Here is a 19,698-nt window from a genome sequence, read left to right on the forward strand (position 1 = left end):
GATCGATTAAGGTGTTTACATGAAGGCTTTTCAGTTCGATTGAGCCATCAATCCGATTACTAAACGGATTATTTGGTTGCATGTAAACATAGCCATTGATCAACATAAATGGACAGTTCACCCTGTGAATGAGATTTTTAATTAATCATAACTAATGATGCATAGGCGTCTGGGGTTACCGATGTAGTCAGAGAAGCTATTCTTCTTTAGCATCTTATGCGGTCAGAATACTAGTATTTCTAGTCTTAGGCATCTGGGTTTACCTGATGTTGTCAGAGTAGTTAATCGTAGGCATCACAGAGCTGACTGACAAGACAATGGCGGAAGATTTGGTTTCAAAGAGAAATGTAAAAGCACCCATTTTGCAATATTTTGGATTTAAACCCATGCTAATAGGGAACCTGCAAAATGTTAAGTTGTATTTTTCTAGTTGTTGTGTTTTTCATTAGTAATAATAATAATGAACACACCATTTTAAGCAATTGCAGGCTAATTTGAAAGTGAAAGTAAAATGTGCACGGCCACACAGGCATTCATAACAGGGCGGAGCAGTCACCACTGCCTGTTTTTATAGTCCTCTCCTCCACCTCTATTTATAAAACCCTGCACATTTCTCATCCCTTTCCCTGATAATTTCTCAGCATACCCTTGTCAATTATTCACATACTCTTCTACATATTGAACATGTTTCCCTTTCTAAGCATTAATATTTAAAGCTTCATCCCTCCTTTAGGAAATCGTAAAAAGATAAATCAAAGTGACATTTTTTTTTAAATAGTCTCAGTGAAATTAAGCTCTAATGGTACTGGAAGGGAGCGCTTTTATGGCTTTCTATTAAAACAGGAAATAGGACAAGGCAAATAAATCACTTCATCTTCAAACATAAATTCTGAATGATTTTGTCATTTAAGACAGCATTGATTTAAATGTCAGAATCATCAAATGATTCCACTCTCATTTGTATTTTGAGACCAAATAGTGTGACAGTGTAGTAAATGCCCAATACAGTGTGCTAGGTGACATGAACTAATCCTCGCAATCAGCTTGATGTTACAAAACAAAGGAAGAATCAATGGCCATTAAATGGCATTCAGTTGGAACCAGGAATCGTGTCAGCCAGTTTCAACCAAAGCTGTTTTCATTTAATGTTACAATTGATTCAGCTTCATAATCGATCACATTGAGATATGGCTTTTATATGGTTAGTTCATCAAAAGTGCCTCCAGCACTCATTGCAAATTTGCATTAATCTCTGCCTACCTATGCTCATTGTATTAGCTGCTAACAGATCCATGGCAGCAGCAACAGAAGTTCCATGTCCTCAACCAAACATAACTAACAGATTTATTAAACTAAATCACAGGCCACTCAATTCACATCAGCCAATCTTGTGGACAGTTATTCTAGGAAAACAAATTGGTCTCTTCATCTGGAAAATCACTGAAATATCTGTTCTTATCTAGCTCTAATATCAAGTATGGCGAGCAGTAATGAGTTTTAAGATAAGCCACAGCTGTGAGCTCTCAAACGCATTTGGATCACAAAAGTTTTAGTTATCTTTTTCTCTGTGCTATTGATAAAGGTATAGGAAAGTCTTGCTAGGGGACACAAAGGATTAAGATATCCTCTGTCAGACAACTGAAATGGTAATGAATTACTGCTCAACCAAAGTATACGATAAGGACTTGTTGATAAGACCTATGACACCTCCTAAAATCCACAGGTTCTTTTTGATTACTGTGAATAGAGGGGGGTCTACATTACTATATACAGAGAAAATGACATGGGTCAGCAGTAAGTTGTTGTTGTTTTTTCAGCAACATATTTAAGCATATATTTGTATCTTTACAAGAAAATATTAATTTCTCCATTATTCTTTACTTCTGACATTTATTCTTTAAAAAAAAAAAAATACAAATATTTTTCTCCAGAATTTTTACAAAGAAATATACACACATACACACACAACTAAATAGTATTTATTCACACATAATAATAACCAAAAATATACGTTATATTTTGTATGGTGTCGTTTGGCCTTGACAACAGCTTGCAATCTTGCTGGCATTGTTGCAGACTTTTCCACAGTCTATAGGGCCCTATGAAATCAGTTTTATGTTTTTCCCAAATTCTGTTTTATTTTTTCCCCAATGTCATTGCAGTGTATGTAGTTAAGTATGTATAAAAGATGTATAAAAGGTTCTCAGACATAAACACATTTGAGTCATTTCGTGTAAAAATCCACCAAATTTTAGAAACTTTCCCGGATCAATTATTATTTTATATTTTTCTGAAGAAAGACAAACATCAATGAAGCAGAAAGCCATAATATTAAATGTGATGGATGTATATTTACTGAGTAATTTACCCAGATCAAAATGACAATGTTCACCTGAGATTTGGAGTCAGATTACAGGGGGAAAAAAAAATGTTGACCAAAGTTTGTAGGATATACCTGTAACTCATATTAAAGAAATCTTAATATCCTTTTAGATTCTAATTCTTAACAAACTTTTCTTTTAGTTTCTTCATTTTAAAGGCCCAAGAGTAAATTGGTACACATTTTCAATGGTTGCACATTTTAAGAAGAACAAATAATGTTGAAACTAGAAATATACACACAATTAAACATTCCTGAGTGCCATAAACATTATTTTTCCAAAGTTTGTGTGCCTGTAACTGTAAAAGTATCTCTTGTAAAAATCTCAATATCCTTCTATATTCTCAATCTTAATAAATTTATTCTTAATATTTATTTTGTAATCTCCATTTTAAAGTCCCTATATGGTTAAATTATTGAATTATGTATATTATGTCTAAAATTATTGAATTTTACCCATTTTCAATATAGCTACACCAACTGATATTATTGTAGATATCATCAACCTCTATTCAAAACAATAAAAAGCACAATAACTGAACATCTTTGAAATTTCATCCAAAAAAGCATTTAGACAATGGCACTTATTTGAACTTGGCCTAAATGTTGTTGCAACCATGTATGAATAAATGAAAATGCACATTTTTTTCAGATAAAGAGAACTTAAGAGGATTAGTATGGGCTGCTTTTTAATGCTTGAGACTTTATTGGTTATTTTGTGTTTCAATAAAGTGTCCAAGAATGCACTACAAGTTACTTTAAGTGTACTTACCTGCTTTTTATTTATTCATCAACAAAAAAATGTTGTTTTGCACCGCGGAAATCATAGGGCCATAAATCTGTGTTGTTATTGACTTCCAAATAGTTTATAGTTGTTCCCAGAGACTTGCTTTTGATGAAACTTTAGTGCGATCTATCTTTTAATCCACTAAATCCCAAATTTGTTCAATAGGATTTAAGTCTAAACTTTGACTTGGCCAACTGTGACTAAAGAGCTTACACATACTGGTGGATTAACCATTAAATTATTTTGGTGATCACCAATACTTTTAGTTCAGGGTAGCTGTGGCACAAATCTTACATTGGGTGGTGGTCTTATTAGCACTTATATATGAACCACTTAGAAATTCTCAGCACAGTTGGCTAACTGCCCTGAACCTTGCTAGTAGAAGGTTCAGCGGGTATAGTGATGTCGCAGCTAAGGATTTGTCACTTGCCTTTTGCCTGGCTACCAGTTTCTCTGTAGCTGGCTAAGCGTACAATTTGAGCGACATAAACACAAATTAACGAAAATATCCAAACATCTTCTATTAACACAGTTGCAATTTACATCTTATATTGTCTGTAAACTTTTGCGTTACAAAGGCAACGACTGGCACATTTATATTACATCCTAAAGATCTCCGTTATCAGCACCACAGTGGAAAATTAAATCAAATCCGTGCTGGCTGGCCCGGATAAGCACAGAATGGAACGGTTTAAGCAAAGAAAATGGTTTGGCCTGACAGTGGAAAAAGAGTTGTTGTAATCCTTATGACAAGTATTCAAACTACCTAAATGTCACTGTGAACAGGCTGTCCACTGCATGCAAATTAATGTGATCATTAATTGTGAATGCATCTGTATCTGGGCATTCTGATGACTACAGTTTAGCCACTATAATCCCACAGCGCAATCACATATGGACAGCATATCTTGGTGTCAGGTAATAAATATACTGTTAGCAGGTGCGAGCAATCAGGCATGATGATGCAATCAATTTCTGCGATATAAAATTTAAATTTCACTGATATTACACTGAGACGTAACATTAGCACACAATCCAGTTTTCTTATTTTCAGAGGCTCCTGTAGTTTTCAAATGAACAACAAAATGTGCCGTTAAAAATTTGTCAATTCTATAAATTTAAGCAAAGTATAGCTCCATCATTAGACCCATTGCTCGCAGCTCATCAAGTAACCAAATATAAAGATAGAATCAGCAAACGCAGAGCTAAAGAAAACATATTCTGAGGTTCCCTACAGTAACTGACATCCTGATACAAGCTTTTTCATGTGCTGCGGCCAGTGAAAAATTATAAAATAAGAAACAAACCTTTTTTACACTATTATACTGAAATTCTCTTCATATTTCTTGATTCAATATATCACATTTTGAAACACAGGGAGTGGCCAGAGTCGCTGCTTGTCATTAGTGTTTCTGCCGCTCCCTGGCGACATGATAGACAGGACTGTATGCGGCCACAAGTCTGTCATGCTTCGCTTCTGGGATGTCACACAATATACATGTGCTAACAGTACCATGCAAAACTGCAATCTGCAAAGCAAGTCAACAAAGACTGTCTGATCACCAATATTTCCCAACAGCAGTGGAACTGCACAGCTCTTGCACTAGCAAAACCAGCAGGAACTGATATTGAAGTATCAAACTTACGTGTCTTGCGGCTGACATGGGTTCGACCAGGCGTGGTCACATGCCTCTCGGATGACTGCTCTCTGGTCCACATTTGGGTGGAGTCGTTTAGGACTGCTGTGTTGGAGGGAGAGGGGCTGGATGTGGACGTATGGACAGTAGACGTGGTGGTAGAGACCACGGTGGTCGTAAAGGTGGGATTACGTGGGACAAAGCGAGTAGAGGGGCTCTTCTGTGTCACCTGACTGCCGGATGCCCCACTACCTCTAGGAGGAATGTTTGGAGGAGTTCCCGTTCGAGTTCTGCTCTGCACCACTGAGGTGACAGTGGGGCTGACCGAGCTGACACCACCAATAGTGGTTGTAGTGGTGGTGGTGTCAGATCCCTTAGGAAAAGTGCTAGGCTTGGACAGAAAGATGGGGTCCTGGCCAATACCCTTGGCGTCCACCAAGTCTGTGGGCACATAGTCCCGCACAGAACCCACTACGATCCATTTCAACAGCATGAGACTGAGCCCCAGGCCTATGAAGCCAATGAGAAGCGGAACCACACAGAGCCAGGTCTGTTGGCGGGGCCAAAGGGCACAGGTCCCACACCTTAAAATGCCACCACGCACAGGGGCCTGGGCTTGTTCACGTCCACCGGAGCCGCCTCTCCCATCGGGCTCCTCCAGTACCATAGCCCCCGAGTTGTTCACGGTTCCCGAGCTGTCACTCATCTCGCCTGTGGCACACTAAGGGTTAACCCCAAGGCCGAGAGCACGGCAGACATGGATAGCACAAGGTGAAATTCCGGCCAGAAGTGCCAGACATTGGAAAAAAACGGAAAGTAAGACAACCGCAAGAACAAATAATTATGAACAGAAAAGAACAGAAATAATTATGAACACATCAAGGCAGACAAATCACAACCACACACTGCCACACACTAATACACATACACGCACTCACAATCAGACAAACACATACACCCAATAGAATTCCGGAGGTGGAAATATCAGCGGTTGCAGAATCCAGCAAAAAGATAGTCCTTTAGTCAAGTTCCACCATAACGACCAGACGACTTCCAGCTCGCCACAAGATCACCAAAACAGTACAAATGTTAAATAAAGGTGCCGAGCAAAGAAGGTGGAAGGAAAGGGAGGAGTGAAATCATCTGCATGTCTCCGAGCACCAGCCGTTGCAGCAGCACTCTCTGTCGTCAGATTATCAAATCCCTCTTTTTGCAGATGACACCACGGTAAGATTTATCCTCTGATCTTGTCACTCCATGCATTGCAATATTTAAAGGTGGAGTTCAGTAAAAGTTAAAGACTGACTCATATTTTTCCTGTTTCATTCACACCAATTCCTTTTTCAAGGTCTCGATCTGACTTGTATTTGAGCGCTGAGTCAGCTATACATATCCCAGGAAGCTGGTTCCCTCACGCAGGAGGACTCACCGTTGACAATGAAGCAATAATGTCCCCTTTTCCACAAGCAAAGCTCCTGATGAATTATAGCATCCTTAAGGGAGCAAGGGACCTGCAGCACGAACCCAGTACGTGCAAGCTGAGCAATAAACCCGGTCGAGAAGGCAGTGGCATGTACAGAGTTGTCCTGGAGGAGACGGTGGATGATTAAATCCGTTAGCAGTGCAAATCCGTTCTGAACAGTGCCTGATGAGCGACCCACTGCCGTAGAGTGAGCCGCTGATATCGTGCAAAGCAGTGGGCATACGCTCAGCCTCTATCTACATTCCTCCACTGAGAGCGCGCAAGAGAGAATGAGAGAGAGAGAGAGAGAGAGAGAGAGAGGAGCAGCGCGATGAGGGGAGGGAGCGAGGGAGGGAGGGAGGGAGGGAGGGAGGAGTGAGCTTGTTCGAAGACGGACAGAAAAAGAAAAAGAGAAGGGTTAAAAAAAGACAGTATGCAGGTTTTCCATGAGACAACATTCATCCTTTCCTCATTACAGTTGTATTTGTTTTGCCTGTCTGTTGTTCCCTCCTAGGGCTCCCATGTCTAAAGAGTCCGGACTAGCGTGTGTTCCCGCTCTAATCTCCTGTGGGATTTTAACATGGCTCAAGCCTACGACACTGCAGCCAGACACATACACAGACAGCCTTCTACTCTCCCTTACTGCTGATGCCAGGAAAGAGAAAGGGAGAGAGAGAGGGAGAGAGAGAGATGCGCGATGAGAGAGAGAGAGAGAGAGGGGAGGCACTGCACCTGCTCTCTTCACAAGAACATTCCCCACCCCTTTAGAGAGAGAGAGAGAGAGAGAGAGAGAGAGAGAGAGAGAGAGAGAGAGAGAGAGAGAGAGGGAGGGGAGAAACAAGGAGAGATAAGTACAAGAGTTGAGAAAGCATTCACAGCAGGATGAGATAGAAAATGAGAGAAGCAGAGGGCAAGAGAGAGAAAGACAAGATACGGGAAAGAAATAAAGAGATCCATGTCAGTGCTCTGCAGTATTAGCAGAAAAGAGATTACTGACTGCTGTAAACAAAGTGAGTATCAGCATCTCTCTTTCAGGACTGTCAATCATGCAACCAGCCCCTCCTCATGTCTAAGATACTGTGACAACTGGAAGAGGGAGAGAAAACGAGTTAAATTAATGGATGGTAAGAATTAGGAGTTGTGTGCAGTGTCTAATGGGTGGTATTTTTAGAATAGACTGTAGTGCAACAATAAAGCGTAGTAATTAAATGGAGTGGATAACACTTTAATATTTAAAGACAACAGAGATTCTGGATTGTTTCCTGCTGGTTCAAACTCATTTTAAAGGTGTACTCCATATTTTCTTGTTTAAGTTGTGCTGGCTGATATGGTAGCCCTCTTGGACTTATACTGACACCTAGCGGGTGCAAGTGTATCATCCCGCAAAAGCAAAAGTTTTTAAGTTACCAACACAACTGTACAAATATGCCATTTCCCATGAGCCATAATTAATTCCACAAGTGAAAGTCTCAATTTACAGTCAGGTTACTGAAATCGATCAACAACAACTTGAGTGAGACGCGTCATTCCATTTATCATCATTATTATTATTATTATTATTATTATTATTATTATTATTACTACTGCTACTACTACTACTACTACTGCTACTGCTACTACTACTACTACCACCAAAAAAATGCAATGCTGACAGCAGCCTATTTCTGAGAACACATAAAATATTACTTACATATAGTTATATACTGTAATGTATATAGCTTATATAATAATTATAAACTAATATATCATCTTACCTTGGCAGTTAAAAACGAAATGGTCTTGGTGAGTAATAGCGCCATCATTAGCCTGGCAAGCCAGACCTACATCAAGATGTTAGGTCTGGCAACTCACCATAGACACGGCTCAATCCGAGGGGCGGGATAAACGGCTGTCTTTCAAATTCACTCTGCACGCAATAGGACAGCGCTTCAACCAACCAGGGGTGCGTTTCCCGAAAGCATCGTTGGCCAACTATGGTCGCAAGTTCCGTCGTTACCAATAGAGTTCAATGGACATTGCAATGAACTTGCGACCATAGTTGGCCAACGATGCTTTCGGGAAACGCACCACAGAGCGTTTTCCCAACAGCGGAGCTAACGTTAGTTGATAGATTCAACTTTTGAATCTGGCCGGCAAAACAACGAACACATCTTCCTTTTTTAAGAATGACTTAAGTGCCGTTCTTTGCTCTTTTCTCAAAGAAAAACTTAACTCCAAGTCCTCCAGAGTCACGGCCAAAGCCGATTTGAAAGACTGTTCGCCAGAAGCAGCAACTCTTCTTTGTTTTCAAGTAGCAGGGAACCGTCGCAACTCTGTCGTCATTATGTTAAGCCCGCCCCGCCTACTCTATACACGATGTGATTGGCCTGACCCAATTTAGGTTTTTACAGCTCAGAAAGTCAACGGAGAGCTGCTAGACTACCCTGGCTGCAAAATACATTTTGCTGCCGCTAGGGTGCATCTAGATTTTTAAGCTACGCCATCATGCTTTGTCAACACAATGTAGGCCTATACAATTGTGATTGACTGTAATCTGCTGAGGTTGGAAGTGGGAAATTTCAACTCCTGTATTCCTATACAACTTCATCTGGAACATGGCAGTAGCATTCTGGTGTTCAAGTGATTTTATAAGGAGTCTTCAGCTCATCTGAGTAAACTTGACCTTAAGCATTTCAAGTGTGTTAAGTAGAAATCACAGAGTGCACCTTTAAAAAGCACCTGATTGTACTGTTGCAACACAGATGACCTGGATCTAACATCCAATAAATCCAATCCATTTGAGACAAAAAAAAAGTCCTCCAGCAAATAATCCCAAAAATGCATTACAAATTAAAGGTACCAAAAACGCACACACAAAAAAAAAATGTAATTATCAGAGCCCTATATTATTTTCTTTCTTTTGTGAAATACAAAATTATGTTAAGCAGACAAACGAACACGGCAAGTTTGATTATTATAATATAGCACAAGACTAATTTTATAATAAATGTATTGTGCATTTTGCACGTTTTTTAAGCTTTCCAGTGTTAATCATTCTACCTTAATCACAGTCCTGGGTTTTAATTTTCCTGGTTTAATAAATTACTTTTGCGTTCTGCTTAGCATCTTTTGTGTTTCTTGTAAGAAAGAAAATAATTCCAGACTGAATTGACATTGTTCTGAGCAAATTCAGAAAGAGAGAACATAAAACACCTTTGTCCATTTAGTGAACACATTTACACATATCTATAAAAATGACATTTGCAAGTGTTGTGAAATGAGGTGCCCTTGATAATGTAACTTTTTTTTTTTTACCACAGCCATAAACTCAGTACAAGAAGCTGCAGAGAGATCAGACTTCACTATACATGCATCCATTACACTAGGTACAACCTGACAGCATAAGATAATGACTGCCTTTCACAACCTCGAGAAAGAAACATTACCCCTTACTGTTAGCTTTTTCTGTTCTAGTTCTCCGTGTTTGCCTTACAGTGACAAAACTGTAACATATACTGTACAGAAACTTACACAACTTTACATCATGACTATAAAAACTGTGTGAAATGGTCTGAGCAACACAGATATTACATTTCTGTGCAATTAACATAGCTGGATGATTAAACCCAGACCACAAAAATGCAGCTCGAACCACAATCTCGCACTGACAAAGAGTTGTGGTTTTATGAACTAACATTATGTGAAAAGTAAATCTAAATCTTACCTTGAAATTCTGAAGTAATTTCAAGTTAACGAAATATTTGTCTCAGGTCACCTTTAGAATGTCTACTGAAGGCTAATTAGCACAAACATTGGTGTAGTTTTTACATACTAAGAATTACGCAGTGCTTCTTGTTATATTTTATATTTCTCCTCCTTCAGCCAGCTGTCATTTAAACTCTGTCATTGAAATTTCTTGGGGTGGTTAGTGGGTGTTCATTTTGGACCCTGTGTGTGGTACAATGTGATCACATAACATCAAAGCAGGACAGCAGCTTACTAATTTTATTTATCCATCCTTGCTCTAACATACTATATTCCCTTAAGATTATCCTGCTAAAGGCTTTGCTTCTGCTCAGTGAAGACGCTTTATTCTGTAGTCCACGCTTGACTGGTGAGCGTAGCTCCAAATGAATGTTTTCTCAACCAGCATGTATCTCTAAGCTAATGCTACTCATTAAATGACTGACAGAGATGTGTGTGTTTCTACCTGTCTGATTTAGGATGCATCAAACTGCCAGTTCACATCAAATCAATGATTAGACCACTCCTGCCGAGGGCCACATGCATCCCCATGCATATGAGTATGTGCGCCCACACATACACAAACACTCTACATCTCCCTCGCTTACTATGTCACACATCTACACTTTATCCTTCCACTAAACCTCATTTCCAGCCTTTCTTGTTCCATGTTATAAACCCCAAAGCCGTACGCCTACATAGTCCTGTTCCTAAGACTGAGGAGAAAGCACTTTGTCTGTCAGGCACTCCTGAGAGCCTTTAAAAGCCAATGCCTCCCTGTCCGAAGGAAATACGAAGAAACACATAAACACATATGCGTGCCATCCGAGCGAAAGCACTAAAATTAAGAATATGACAGTAAAATTCCCACTATTCAAATAACTATTCAAGTATATATATATATATATATATATATATATATATATATATAAAATATGTAAATATATATATTATATATATATAAATATAAAATATGTAAATATATATATATTTTTTTTTTTTTTTTTTTTTTTTTTTTTTTCGCGTGGGTGTGTTTACAATTCCATACATTTTGTGTTTCGCAAAGTTTGCTGCTTCAGTTGTCATGGTGTTCATACACACTGTTTCTAGCTTACTGTGCAGAGAGGTCATATACATTTTAATAAAAAAATAAAAAAATAACAATAAAAAAAATAAAAAACTTTTTGTTTTTTGGCCCTGGAACAAAATGACCAGAAGAGGTGCATCCAATCATTGTGTACTTGTGTTAGCAATGGTTACCTCCAAAGAAAAGACATGCAGCCATCATTGCATTGTATCAAAATTACATGCAAGGACATTGCTGCAGAGAATATTGCACCTGAAAGAACCATTTACTGCATCATCAAGACCTTCAGGGAGAAAGTAACTTTCAACTGCAGTGAAGAAGGCTTCAGGACGTCCCAGAGTGTCCATGAAGTGCCAGGACTGTCTCCTCCTGAGGAGTCAGCTAGGAATTGACCGTTCGCAAAGACCCGCCCCTTTAGTTACTGTTGCTATGTCCGACAAGCCACGCCGCTCTCACGCCCCACCATGTTCTCATGCAGTGAAAAATACATTGCGGTGCAGAGAGGATACTGACAACGCGCTGATAGACAGGACAAATTTGATCATTTTTTAACAAAATTTAAACAATAAATACCGTTTTGAGGCTCTTTAATGTGTCTGACAGATCGCTGTAGAGCCTCAGTTAAAGCTGCTCGTGAACCGATCATCTCTTCCTTCTGGTTCATTTATAGCATAAAATAAACATAAATGAACATAAGAAGGAATGTTGTTTTAACCGCGGAAAGACGTCAGAACACACCGTTTTTCAAGTTCAAATCCTCCAACGTTATTCTATTAACTCTCCTGAATACTTTGTCGGACAAAAATGGCGGATTCGGCGGATGGCGGATTATGATTGGTCAGATCGCCTGTCAATCACACTCCCTGCGAAGGGTCAATTGTGTCAGAGCCGTCCACCAGTGCAGAGATTGCTCAATATTAGGAGCAAGTGGGTGTGAGTGCATCTGCACACACAGTGAGGCAAAGAAGTGGCAAAAAAGCCCCTTCTCTACAAAAATAAAATAAAATAAATAAATAAAATAAAATATATATATATTAATATTTGAGGATAGACTGAAATTCTGCAGGAAGCACAAGGATCGGACAGCAAAAAGACTGGTGCAAAGTAAATTTTTCTGATGAAGCCCCCTTCCGACTGTTTAGGACATCAAGAAAATTGATTGTCTGGAGAAGAAAAGATGAACGTTATGTGTGTGCCAACAGTGAAGCATCCTGAGACCATCGATGTGTGAGGTTGCTTTTCATCCAATGGAGTGGGCTCTCTTACAATTCTTCCCAAAAACACTTTCAGGAATAAACTATGGTGTCAAAAGGCCCAGCAAGAGCAACTTCTCCCAATGACCAAGAAGCATCTGTGCATTTTCCAGCATGATGGAGCACCACGTCACAAGGACAGAGTGATAATGAAGTGGCTTGGAGATCATTACAATGTGGAGTTGCCTGGTCATGGATCTAAAATTTCAGATCTTAATCCCATAGAGAACCTGTGGTCAATCTTCAAACGGCGAGTGGACAAGCAGAAGTCTACAAATAAGCACTAAATCAGGCAAGAATGAATCGCCATCTGTCAGGATTTGGTGCAGAAGCTGATTTCCAGCATACCACAGGGTATTGAGGAAGTTATGAAGAAGGGTCAACACTGTAAATATTGACTTTCTGCATATATTGAAAGTTTCTTCCAATAAAAACTTATAAAAACAATAAAACTTATGAAATGCTAATCATTCAGTGTGTTTACATGCACCCTCATAATGCGATCATAATGGGATTTTGGCAATTTTGCGATTAAACTTTACCTCATGTAAATGCATTACTATCAAATTAATGCGATTAAGCCAAAATCGTGTTATATTCGCATTAAACTATGTGGCGTAAACTGGAGTGAACAATTCTGTTAGTGTCATGTAAACATCTCACTGCGATTAAGACCTTACTCTGATTTTTAGAAAAAATTGCATTATTGGTGCACATGTAAACGTAGTCAATGTTTCCCAGTATGTATGTAAGCATGCATGCAGGGTGCGAAATACGGGGGGGTCCGGGGGGCTCGACGAAATATAATATTTTATTGTCACTAATGGTCACTAAAATGTTTTTAAGCTCACCATGTCCAGTGTTCAGAATTAAAAACATTTATTCACAAATATGTTCTATTTTTTGCCAAGCGGAGCCAGCCAGTCCTGTGCACGTATGCAAATTAGCCATGTGCACCAAACAGAAGAAACATTGAGAAGTCATACTAAAAATGGCTAGCAAGCATAAATATATATTATATATTTCTTTCTTTCTTCTAAAGAACACGCACACAAAAAGAAGAAAATTGCGGCACCACAAACAACATTGGACCCCATTGACTTTCATTTTATAGATAAAAAGCATCAAGACATTTTTCATCATCTTCTTTTGTGCTCCAAAGAAGAAAGACAGTAATACAGGTTTTTGTAACAACATTATGGTAAGCAAATGATGGGGTGATCACTTTCTTCAAATATCTAGATAGGAAACATTCACAATATCTTGCTTCACACAAAATGCTGCTGTTGCAAATTTGATCAATATTATTCAATGCTATGTCATGATGCCAGATCAGCAGAGATTTCTTCAGAGGTAGTAGCCTAAATATATACACAAAAGGATAAGCAGATATCACTGGCGGAGAGATCACAAACCCATATGCATTTGGGCCAAGAGAGATCCCTGATTATTTCCATACATCGTAGATAACGTAACTCTCATCTGTCCAGATGAGTGAGGGAATGTGTTATGGTGGAGGTGATTAGGCTGAGAATGAATGTGAAGAGGTCACAGATGGAAGATCACACAGTGAAGATGAAGGATTAGAGCAAGTCGACAGAGCTTTAAAAAGGTCATTCATCCAATATTGTGACATTTTCTGCTACAGAATGACGAAACATTACAAAGGTGGCCGAGAGAAAGACATGATCCGGTCAGGGAAATTAATAACGAAAAACAAGACAAAAAAAACAACATGACGCAAGAAGCAGGTCAGAAGGTTAACACAATGCCATGACTGCTAAATGCATACAGATTCAGACCAAATGAAACCAGTCAACTAAAGGTAAGCAACTGTGCATCAAGAAAACATTATTTTTTGACCACACTAGCCTTCAGGTTCTGTCGAACAGATAACCAAACACACTTCTCCATTTAGAGTGGTGACAGTAATCGACAGGCTGTAAATGAGCAAAGTCTTTTCATCAGGGTGTTTTCAAAACAGTAGCCCTGAGGAGACAAGGTCCTAATGACTGGAGAACTCCCACAGCAACTAGGATGGATGAATGATGGCATGTGAGAGGGACCATTGAAGACATGGAATACATTTGTTGGGTTTCCACTGATCAACGTAAAGCTACAATATAATGGTGATCTTGATGTGATGTGGCTTTCTTTTTTCTCACAAATAAGAGTGACCTTGAGGGTGAATAAGGGCAAAAGTATGGGGCAAATCGCAGGGACAGTGTTGAGCCGTATCTTAAAGGTATCAGAATTTTGTTGCAACCAGCAGTGATTACAAGTAGCACTTTTATCGGTCACTTGGTTTATAGTTAGTTAGTTAGTTAGTATACTTATTGTCCTTTTTCAGGAAATTTGTCATGGACTCAAAGCTGCAGTAGTACACAACATATACACACACAACCAAAAAGAAAGAAGGAAAAAAAAAAAACATATTAATAGATACAGGAATAAATATTATTAAAAAAATGTAAAAAAAAAATTGTAACGGTTACTCTTACAAAGTGGGACTCTGTAACGTCTCCCTGATGGCAGAAGCTGATACATTGGAAATTAAACGTGGCTTGAATCACTATTGTCTGTGCATTCTTAAAAACCAACGATTCATAAATTGATTGAAGTGATGTGTACTCTCTTACACCCTTAAAGATGAACTGAACTGAAATTTTGAGTAAAGGTGATATAACAGATGTATTTTATTTATTCTCATTGGTACAATTTTTAAAGTGGCAGAATTTGTTAAAAGGGATAAAATGGTATGTTGAAAATGTTGTTGTTGTTACACGGGCGCCGCCATGTTGGATTTCAACATTCGGCAACGTCACTGGAATGGTAAGCTACTCCGTTGCTAACCAACACTAGCAGAGCAGCCATTGCATGCAGCCCCTGGATTTCGAGTCCGTAGTGAGCATTTTTTAGCAACAGACTATTTAGAGAGTTGTACTTTCAATACAACCGGTTCACTGGTGAGGGTTAGGCTAAACCTGAGGCCATTCCGTCAATGTTAAACTTTTCAGGCTGTAGTACAGGGCAGACCGATAGACCAATGGCAAGTACTAACACCACCGATGCTATCTATGTTACCGCAGAGACAGGGCGCTGAAACGCTCACGTCAAGGCAGAGGACAGAGAAGTATGTTAACTGTTATCATGATAGCAAGCTAAGCAAAGGGCTGGATGTAACGTTGTCACATACACAAATCATATTGTGTTCAATATAGCTTTATAGCGTTCAACAAAACTGAGACACTCATTCATTGAAATTGAGTAACAAAATCAAGCTATATACCAAATGATCCAACCTAGGGAAAGAGCTAGCAGCTAACGTAAACACGTTGGAAGCACTTTTGTCAAACTCCACTAGCTAGCCACCACTCCGACCATATAAACCGTATAAATCATGACTCGTCTCGATAATAATGCGTTTACTAGCTGCTAATAAAACCACAGCAGGTCTGTAAACAGATTCCAATGTCCTACCCACCCTGAAGCTAGCTGATGTCCATCTCTCAGGGCACATTGTTGATACAGAGGGAGTTCACTTTTTTTTTTTTTTTTTTTTTTTTTTTTTTACGTTTCTTCATTCGGATCCATTTGTGATCCATTCCATTCTGAATAAACAAACAACGCAGTTTACATGCTTCATCCTTGTTGCATTATTCACTAAGATAATAATTAATAAATGCACGCACAATTATCCGTTAACTTGATAAATGTTGCAGTCAGATATGTTTTATGCACAAACAAATGCCTTTCAACGTGCACAATTCAGAAGTAAATGAATGTGCAGCAATTTGTACAAATAGAGAGTCTGTAAGCCTACTATACGTGTTGTAGCCATTAAATAAGCTCATTTAGTTTCATTAAAATATATATTTTTTTATTATTATTATTTTTTTCATCTATGTTGAATATAAAAAAGTTAACAGCATGAGTAAGATAGGATGCGCAATATATCGAGAGATATGGAGCGGGTCAGACATGATTTTGACCACTTAATTAAGATTTGCATTGTAGAAAGCCTTTCTTTAAAGTGAATTTCGTTTTGTATAAATTGTATCTTAATTTTAATATTTTTTTCATCAACCAATTGCCTGTATTTAATAAGCAAATATAGCAGACATTATAATCATGGAGGTGTCCGCGCGGTCACTTGCATTGCACGTGAACTGGAGTGCATCTCATCCTAACTTAACCGAAACTTAGTGTAGCCTATGCCTTACAGACATGAGAAATATAGAAAGCTTGAAATGTCTTTAAACGAAACAATTCAAAACGAAAAGAAATAGGCTACTCTCTGATTATGTAATGATGTGCATTTCTCTCTATAGGCGCGTTCACTACGGAGATGGCGATCGTCAGCTTAATCTTTGCAGCTGACACTGTTTATTAATAAAAATAAATGCATGCGCGTCACCGGATTTACAAATGCACATCTTGCTTGTTGCACGCACACATATTATGTAGGCTACATATTACGAAATAACGAGATATTATGTTGAAATAATTAGGCTAATTATTAATTATCATTATTAATAATAAATCTATAAGAATATTTGACTGAATGCTGAATGTTGCTTGTTCAATTGAATAAAATTAATTAATACTTTAATTGTGATAATTAAAATAATTGATTATTAAATATTAAGTGGCCTATGTTTGCTCATTTATTAATACTATTTGTATATAATATATCTAGCACCCCCTCAGCACCTGCGTTAAAAAATTCTCTGGTGCCACCCCTGGTTATAACGGCCCACGTATTAAAAAAATGGTCGGGTTTAAATCGGGCTTGGGTTCATAATTACAGTTAATGTGTCAGGCCGGGCGTGTGGTGGTAGTCAGATACCCATGCCACTAAAAGGACTCATTTTCGTCTGTGTATAGGACCTGCAGCTGCAGCTGCCTATATACCTTCGCAGGTTCTACCATGCCGGTGACGTCATCGGAATTGCCAGCGTTCTTATACTAACAAACGCAATTTTTGTGTTGCTTAAAAAAAGAGCTATATTGATATTTTTAATTCAAATTTTTTGTGTAATTTACTTTTAATTGTCATAAACAACACATTATCAACGTTGATTATTTCAGTTCAGTTCATCTTTAACTTTCATTGCAGTTTTAACAAGACGTGCAAGCTGTGATTTTAATTGGACCGAAATAATTCTCTGATTTACACCAAACATCCTAGGTCTTCTTAAAGGAGAACTCGGCAACTCTAGCGAACTCTAGTCACTTCTTCGCTGATTTTCCCTTTTGTTGTCGCATGTTTTCCCCACGAGCTCCCCCTACAGCTGTGGGGGGGGGGGGGGCGTATATTTCACAACACGGACGTAAAAAACTCACTTGCGGCAGCCTCCTCCCCCTCTCTTCCGCTGCTCATGTGCGTTTGTTATGATCGGAGCAAGCCAACTGTATCGTGTGGAGCTATGTCTACCGAGGTGGGTAATCTGGTAATACATCATACATGCGTGTGTGTTTATGTCGAATTGCCGTAAAGCAATTCGTGTTTCGCGCTCGCGCTCGTTCTCGTTCTCGCTTCTCACGAGACTTCCAATTTCTGTCTTACCGGGACGGCAGTCCCCAAGTTGCAAGGTTGGTTTTCCACCTGGGAACGCTGGGGGGAGCAGGGAAAGTCATCAATATCACCAGAATAGGTTGTTTAACCATCCAAATGATTTCTAGACAGTTTTATTAAGTTAAAAAAGTTACCAAGTTCTCCTTTAAAAAATACAATCATTGCTGGAATTTTGAACAAAGATAATCAATGTGGGCTTTCCAAGTAAATGAACAATCAATGACCACACCTAGATACATATACATGTAGGTATCCACCTGCTGAATAATATTATCTTGAATGATAACTGGGCTATTATCACCTAATCTTTTTGGATCCACTATCATTTCCTTCATTTTTGAAGCATTTACGTAAGATGATTTACATTTGGACCCCATTACTTTCATTGTAAACAAAAGATCGCCATGACATTTTTTTTTCAAAGATACTCTCATGTGTTTCACAGAAGAAATAAATTAAGACAGGTTTGGAACAACAATGAGGTGAGGAAATGATTGAATTTGCGTCTTTTTTATTTTTTTACATCTCATTGGACCAAAACACCACTCCATATGATTATTGAATATCAAAAATTGTGGGGAGAAAAAAAGCAGAATTTGTGTCAAATTCCTCAGGTTACACAAGGGTAAAAACCATTACAGAAGTCATGAATATATAAAGTATGTATATAAGAAGAGAGAACTTTAAGGTCATCTATGCTAGTGTACTTCTACAAATTTAAATTTGTATCAGTGGCACACAAAACACTGCAGTCGAAACCAAAGCAGATCATATACAGTACCAGACCACATACCGCATCCAACCCAATTGAATTCTCCACAGAATATTCTACTTTAAAGCACTATGGAGGAGGTCAAATATCATCACCGATACTAAACATGAGGATGTGTAAAATGTGTGTTCAGCCGGCTTGTGTAAAAAAAAAATTAAAAAAATAATGAAAAAAGTTACTGATAATGCATGTTTTGATGTGTCAAAAAGATTATGATTTTCCTCCTCTAGATATTTACAGTAGTGTCAAACTGTCATTCTGTTTGGTCCACGTGTTGTCAGAAATAAAGCTTTATTGCATCGGAGTAAAACCAGCTCGCTGCAGCAACAACGGATCTTGTCTCAATTAATTGAACAGAAACCAGAAATGGCAAATATCCACTACACAAGATTTATTACTATTTAAAAAAATCATTCTTTGTGTGCAGGTTACATCAATTTGTATCAATAAAACATTACCATCTGCCCATGTTTTTCAATGCAAGGAACATTAAAGCCTTGTGTTAATCTGTCTGGACTAAATTAAAGTCAGGTCAGGTAAGGAAGGACAGGGGGGATGAGGCACTGCACAGGCTAGCTTAATTTACAATTTAGGTGCTGTTTGTATGAGACCCACTGGAGACTACTTGCTGGTATTGGTCAAAAAAATAATCAATGAACTTCAAAAGCAATCAATTATCACATACCTCTACAAACCCTGCAACCTCTCAGCACACTGGTTCCCATGGTTTCCTTTTCACTGTCGAAAAAATAACAGAATGAAAAGTCATAATAAGACAAGAGAGATTCACACTCGTGGAAAATGTTTTTAAATGTGATGAAGTTAAAAGACTTAGTTTACCCAAAAATTCAAATGCTGTCATTAATTATTTACAATCATGTCTTCCACAAGACATGCGTTCATCTTTAGAAGATAAATAAAGATCTTTTTAAGATCTTTTTGAGGCTTGAAAGTGGCACTTGCGTGTCAATAGAGGGACAGAAAGCTCTCAGATTTCAAATATTTTCATTTGTGTTCTG

General features: G+C 38.4%; 1 protein-coding gene across 2 annotated transcripts in view; it reads right to left on the reverse strand.

Moving 5' to 3' along the window:
- The window catches only part of nrg3a (neuregulin 3a), a 314,521-nt gene extending 307,957 nt beyond the window's left edge, over nt 1-6,564 (reverse strand). The window contains exons 1-2 of one of the 2 annotated variants that reach the window (XM_079854769.1): nt 5,761-6,564; nt 4,814-5,525 (exon numbers count right to left, since the gene is read on the reverse strand). In XM_079854769.1, coding sequence (XP_079710895.1) covers nt 4,814-5,510 — 697 coding nt within the window. In that variant the 5' untranslated portion in view covers nt 5,511-5,525; nt 5,761-6,564. Of the gene's footprint in view, nt 1-4,813; nt 5,727-5,760 lie in introns of those variants that run through there. The other variant, XM_079854770.1, reaches the window with a different exon arrangement.
- Nucleotides 6,565-19,698: the final 13,134 nt, after the last annotated feature.

This window comes from Squalius cephalus (genome assembly GCF_949319135.1).
Source record: "Squalius cephalus genome assembly, chromosome: 21".
Taxonomy (NCBI): Eukaryota; Metazoa; Chordata; class Actinopteri; order Cypriniformes; family Leuciscidae; genus Squalius; species Squalius cephalus.